We start from the raw sequence: 6526 nt of genomic DNA on the forward strand, positions 1-6526 counted from the left end.
TTACTGTGCCGGTGTGTGTGAGCCTGTTGGGGAATGCAAGCATACTGTGTATGTGTGTGTGTGTGTGTGTGTGCCGGTGTGTGTGTGTGTGTGTGCCGGTGTGTGCTTGTGTTAGTTTGTGTGTAGGTGTGCACGTGGTGAAACGCCAAACTAATATGCCAGGATCTGGACTGGACGATAAAGATGTATCTTATCGTATCTTACCTTATGTAGACTATCAGGCGCGGTTTGTCCATAGAGCACGGTCGTGCAGTGCCGCCCAAAATTTTTTAATGTTCTATTAAGAAAAGCACCCACAAACATGAAATAAAAGAAGTCAGAAAACAACACTAGCCAAATATAATATCAAAACAAGGTCCTCGCTGGAGCTGTAACTGTCATTTCTGTGTCAAAAGCGCCCTAAAACATCTACTATGCCATGCCAAAGTCCACGCGCTTTAACTAAAATGTAATAGAATATTCAACTGGTTATCTGACCTATAAATCACTCTTTGGGATAACCCAAGCGATGACGACATCGTAGCGAGTTTGGCGGTACATTAATATTAACAAGACGGCACATCTCAAATGTGCACCCATGAAACATAGCCCACAATAGGCAGTCTAAAAATAAATGCGATAGCCTGTACACTATTCAAATCCAAAATTATGTGATCCCCGGAGTGCTCAAGTGAATTGTGATTGGTTCATTGTCTTGCCTCTATTTTAAGCGACTCTGTGACCGTGAACCTGAGGGAGGTGAACGTAATATACTTAAGTCACCGCCTATGAGTTGTGTCTTGGAATGTTTTTTTTGTGGAGTGGTGAAAGTTATTACTCGAGTGTTCAGTTCCAATACAGGATGAACGAAATTGATGTTTAGCTAATAAACAGATTTAGTTCTAGAAATCAAAGCGACCAGTAAAAAGAATGAAAATAAAAGCTTAAGGTCCTCTTTCACCAACCCAGAGATCCTACCGTCCTATTTACTATGCCCTTGACTGTCTTCAACCTGCTGTTGCTTAATTGTGCCCACCCACTTGTTAGCCCCACGAGCCTCCCCTGCTATATACCACTGGCTACCTCAGAGTACTAAGGTAGCAGAGGGAGAGAGAGAAAAGTACTAGATATTGTGAAGATGACTTATTCTGGGAGAGTTGACATGGTGTTCGGGGCTGGAGGTGTGAGTTCTCTTGTTTTTGACCAAATGAAGTGAACTGATGCTGAGCAACTGTTTACTTTTTTTTAGATTTTGTGCAAATTGCATGTTAGATTGCTTTTGTATTTTCAAATGGTCACTTAGCACTTGAAGAGGTCTGTATTTACATATCCAAGTATACACACCAAAGAGGGAACAGTCCAGGAATTCTCTGGGTAATGTATCTCATCCTTCCTTCTATTTGTGGGTCATTGGACAGTAGTATTGCTAAGGCATGCTCGTTTTTTTCCCCTCGACTTCTCTTGCTTGACATGCGTGCCTGGCATTGTTTGATGTGCTTTTCTTTCATTTTTTTCAATGAAGAGTGGGAACAGTCCAAACTGACTGCAACTTGTGTGTTTGGTGTGTGGGCACTGGTGGCAGGTCCTACATTTTCTCTCTCTCTTTCCTTTCTGTTTACCCATCCCACTTTTGCCTGGCACTGAATGACCTTCATTGTTTGTTGTTGTTGTGTTGTTGTCTGCTCCAGCCCTCTGTGTGAGCCGCGGTCAGTAGGTACTTGATGATCATGTCCTTCATTCTCCAGCCATAAGTACATCGAGCGGGTCTCCGGTCCAGGCTCAAGTGGACACTTCAGCCAACATTTACTTCGAGTTGGAGAAGGAAGTGGAGAGTGAAGAGGAGGGTGAAAGTGTTCCCAACTATGACACACTCCCAGTGAGTGACAAGTACAAGACAGCTCCGAGAGAGATGGAGGGGCCGAGGGAAGACAGGAGGAACGTCATGGACAAAGCCAAAATGTTTGAGCAGAGACAAGTAAACCCAGGTAAAAGATAACCAGTTTCTTTGTTTCACAAATAGTTTTCATGTGCTTTGAACTCATTCGCTACGTATTATTTTTAGTTTTCATGTGCTTTGAACTCATTCGCTACGTATTATTTTTAGTTTTCATGTGTTTTGAATTCATTCGCTACGTATTATTTTTAGTTTTCATGTGTTTTGAACTCATTCGCTACCTATTATTTTTAGTTTTCATGTGTTTTGAACTCATTCGCTACCTATTATTTTTAGTTTTCATGTGTTTTGAACTCATTCGCTACCTATTATTTTCGGCTTGTGGAAGAATTTTTTTCAGGGGGGCGAAATGAGATGGTGACTAGTGCGCTGTTCACAGGTCTTTGGGGCCACAAACTCAAATATATAAACATATTATATTCCAACATTTTCAGTATGTTTTGTAGAATTCATCTGTAATGTTTATTTGTGTATTTTTCAACTTTGGTTCCTGTAAGAGGCGATAATGCAACACAATTTTACTTGGATGCGGATAAAATTTGGAAATAAAAAAATTAATAATCTTTGGTGAAACTCAAAAAAATGTGTTTGCACCTAGTCAAAAGATACATCAAAATAAACATTAATGAATATAGAACTAGATTATATTGAAACATTTGCTGTTATTTTCATAAATTCCATAAAATTTGTACATTTGGATCATAACATCCGATATTGAAAAAAAAAATCTTTTTTTATAATCTTGGAAAAAGTACAAGACGCATTCACAAAGAGAAAAAAACACTCGTATCTTAATGGAATTATTCAGAATTGCATTTGGAATAAACCTATACATGTCTTGAGTGGTACTTTTTGTGTAATTTCTCCCAAAAAATAGTGTTTTTGGGGAGAGAAAAAATATTTTGACAGTTTGGATCTAGACCTTGATCTAGCACTGGTTGTGCAATTGATCGACCAAAATTTTTGAATAACGGAGCAAGATTCTTGGTCGAGTAAATCGACCAAAATGGTTTCTTGACCGAACAAGACATCAATCAAACGCCAAAATTAATTGTCGCTATCAAACAAACGCAAAACCCATATTTTGTCATTGCCTCGTTTTGAAACCCAGCAAACTTCAAACTTTTAACAAAATGCAATAAGCTTTTACGATTTCATAAAATGTATGTTTATCACCATAGTAGAATCTGTGATAATTATCCAGTATAAAAGCCTGTATCATTTTCAGTTTTTGACGGTTGTGTTTTTGTGTTCGCCATTTAGGCTTTCTGGAGGATGGTGCTCCTGGGTTACTCTCAAACAGGCAATTATGAAACTTACTGGAACAAACATCAATCAAACGCCAAAACTGATTGTCACTATCAAACAAACGCGAAACGTAATATTTCTCTTTTGCCTCATCTTTCAATACGTCAAACTTCTTGCTTTAAAAAGAATGAAATAACAGTTATAATTCTGTAAGATGTATGTTTACTATAATTGTAAAAAGAATGAAATAACAGTTATAATTCTGTAAGATGTATGTTTACTATAATTGTAAAAAGAATGAAATAACAGTTATAATTCTGTAAGATGTATGTTTAATACAATAGTAGAACTGGGAGCTCATTATTCAGTACAAAAGCTGGTATCCTTTTCAATTGTTGACGGTCGCGCTTTTGTGTTCGTTATTTAGGCTTTTGGGATAATGGTTCTCCTGGGTAAGCCTCAAACTGGCAATGATGAAATTTGTTCGAACAAACAGCAATCAAACGCCAAAATTCTTCGTTGCTGACAAACAAACGCCAAACATATTTTAATGTCATAGCTTTAGTCAAAATAGATTAAAGTCGTATATTTTAATTATGAAATAGCTGGCCGAGAGTATATTTACTATCAGAGACACAATTGGGGATCTTGTTGAATGTCAAACCCAGCAGCCACTCTTTATTTTTAGACTGTCGCGATTTTTAATTGCACTGAGGGTAAAAGACATTGAAATGGCCGTGCTCCTGGAAAACCAACAAATTGGCAAATGTGTCGCACCACCAGCGCGAAAGCGAGACAAGCGTGTCAACTTATCAATATTCATAACAGAACATTTTAGATCTAGCCAGGTTTACAATGACATGAGGGTCTTATCGTTGATCAGCGTATGCGCGCAGTTGCGTCGTTCTCCTTCATCATAGCTTTTCGCGCTAGGTCGCTCTCTTCAAAAAGCATATATGGTACCATTTTCTACATGATTTACTGACAGTACAGCAACAACAATATAAAAACAAAACCCATAAAGCCAGGCTGCTCCAACATGCCAGCAACAGAATCGTAGGCTTACTAGATCTACGTCTGGGCCTACATGACCTTGAGACACATCGTCTGTAGGCTAGATCTAGTGTTATTTTAAAATTTTTAAAAAAATTTTGTCTGATCAGCTGATTTCTATCATGCAAACCGGTGACCCACTGGCATCTATTCATTTATACAAACCAAGTCTTTAGTTCAGTTCCTCTTCATTTCTCTCTGCTCTCATTCTGACCTCTTAAGCCTGAATATTTCCTCTGATCTAGACTTGTTCACATTCTCAATCTTAGTCATTTGGATGCTTTCTTCTTTTTACTTAATTTCAACACTTCGACTTTGATCTGCAACTTGTTATTCTGTATTACTGTTTTGATTTTTGTTTCTGTGCCTAGATTTTTCTTTTCTTGAAAAACTCATGGAATAAATACCAGCACAATGAATTAGCCTAAGCTATTCATAAAATATCTGGGCTGGAAACAGAGCAAAGAAACAAAAAGAAAGGAGGTAAGATTGAAGAGTAGGCCGACCGGACCAGCGGATTAGGACAACTTTTGCCTATGTCTCGACAACCTTAGGAATTCATGATTTTCTACAGTTTTTATCAATTTGTAATCTCTCTCACACAGGTAGGCCTAGCTTAGATCTATTCATTAAATGTTGGTCAGGGGGGAGACCCCCCCCCTCCCCCCCAATCCATTCCTCAGCCCCCCACCCCCACCCATGCTCTCGCAATAATTCGAGTGGTCCGGTATTCTTCAATCTTCCCCAAAGGAGCAATACAAATACATGTTAAACAAATTAACTAACTTTGCATGCATCTTCTAGATCTACTTGACTCCTATTTTTATACCGCGCGAAGCGACGAAGACCAAAAACTATTTTTAGATCCAGACATCAGCTGAAAAATGTGTGCTACAGCGCAGCTGTGATGACTTTTGACCCCTGCTCGATCTAGATTTCTTGGTCGAGAAAATTTTGCTCGGTCAATTTCATCGGTTAACCGAACAATTTTGCTTTTAACCGATCATTACTCGACCAAGATTTTTCGCTTACTCGCACACCCCTATCTAGCACTGAAAAACTCAAATTTCTCAGTAACAGATCACTTTTGTGTCCAATAGTGTCTATATTCTAAAGAAGAGTCCAACATTTCTTTAGTGAGCAAAATTAGTATTTTTCAATGCGAGATCAAGGTCTAGATCTAATGGGCACCCCCAATAACAGACAAAATCTTTCACTGTCTATAGCTGGGTACCCATTCCCACCTGGGTGAAGTGAGGAAAATTCGTGTAAAGTGCCTGTCCTAAGGACACAATGTCGGGCCCCTGACGGGATTTGAACCCACGACCTTACGGTTGCGAATCGGAGAGCCTAATCATTAGGCCGTACTTGTGGTTGTTGTACTTGTGATGTACCCGTTTTTGTCACAGATGTGTGGGTGGTTGGTGGGTGCTCTGGTGTGGTTTGCTCCTTTTTTCCTATCAAATATCTACGGTACCACCCTATTATATCCTCCGTATTTTCGGTGATGGTTACTCTCTTTAGTACCTCCTTTCTTTGTCTCTTAGATGACATGACTTAATTGTGTTGTAAGTGCCATAACATTTGTGAAAAAACCCCAAGTGTCACTGAGGTTTGACAATTCTCTGTTTGCCTCAGTGGAGGACAGGAGACAGCCAAAGCTGATCCGGAGCTCGGGGAGGAAGGAGAGCGGCCAGGCGGTCACGTTCTCCGCTACAGCTGTAGCTTCGGCCGACGCGGAGCCCCCCTACGAGGTTCTGTGGCCGGCTCACTCACACAGCCAGGCCGCGCCTCGCACAGATCTAGTCTATGATGTCGCCAGACCTCTGCCCGTTGAGATGAGCGGGTGGAAGAAGACGTCAGCAGATGGTGGGCACACAGACAGTGTGGGAGTGTCGCCAGTGGTCGCTGGGTCACAGACGCACGTCCGAACAGTTGCAGAAAGCAAAAGGCAGACAGGAAACACGTTGCTTACAGACAGCACAACGGAGCCAAAGATCAAAGCGCAGGAGGACAGCCAAGTGCAGGCTGAGAGAAAGAAACAGCTTCACTACTCTTGGGCGTCCGTGCCAGTGATGGAAGATCCTGCCCCGGGCCAGGCTACAGAGGGAGGGAAGTCTGGGGAAATGCTTTCTTCCTTTTCCCAGTCAGCCAACAGAGGCTGCAAGACAGGAGCAGGGGCTGCGGTAAGTGACATAAGTAGTGTGTCGTAAGTGACATATGTAGTGTGTCGTAAGTGACATATGTAGTGTGTCGTAAGTGACATATGTAGTGTGTCGTAAGTGACATATG

The 6526-nt window shown here is 40.7% G+C and overlaps 1 protein-coding gene across 1 annotated transcript in view; it reads left to right on the forward strand.

The window, feature by feature from the left end:
* LOC101848707 (rho guanine nucleotide exchange factor 10-like protein) overlaps positions 1-6526 on the forward strand; it is a gene marked incomplete in the record, with an annotated part of 72194 nt that overhangs the window by 12353 nt on the left and 53315 nt on the right. Inside the window, 2 exon segments of the mRNA XM_035973250.1 lie at positions 1725-1964; positions 5873-6420. Of these exon segments, the coding sequence (XP_035829143.1) occupies positions 1725-1964; positions 5873-6420 (788 nt within the window).

This window comes from Aplysia californica, unplaced genomic scaffold (assembly GCF_000002075.1).
Source record: "Aplysia californica isolate F4 #8 unplaced genomic scaffold, AplCal3.0 scaffold01079, whole genome shotgun sequence".
Lineage (NCBI taxonomy): Eukaryota > Metazoa > Mollusca > Gastropoda > Aplysiida > Aplysiidae > Aplysia > Aplysia californica.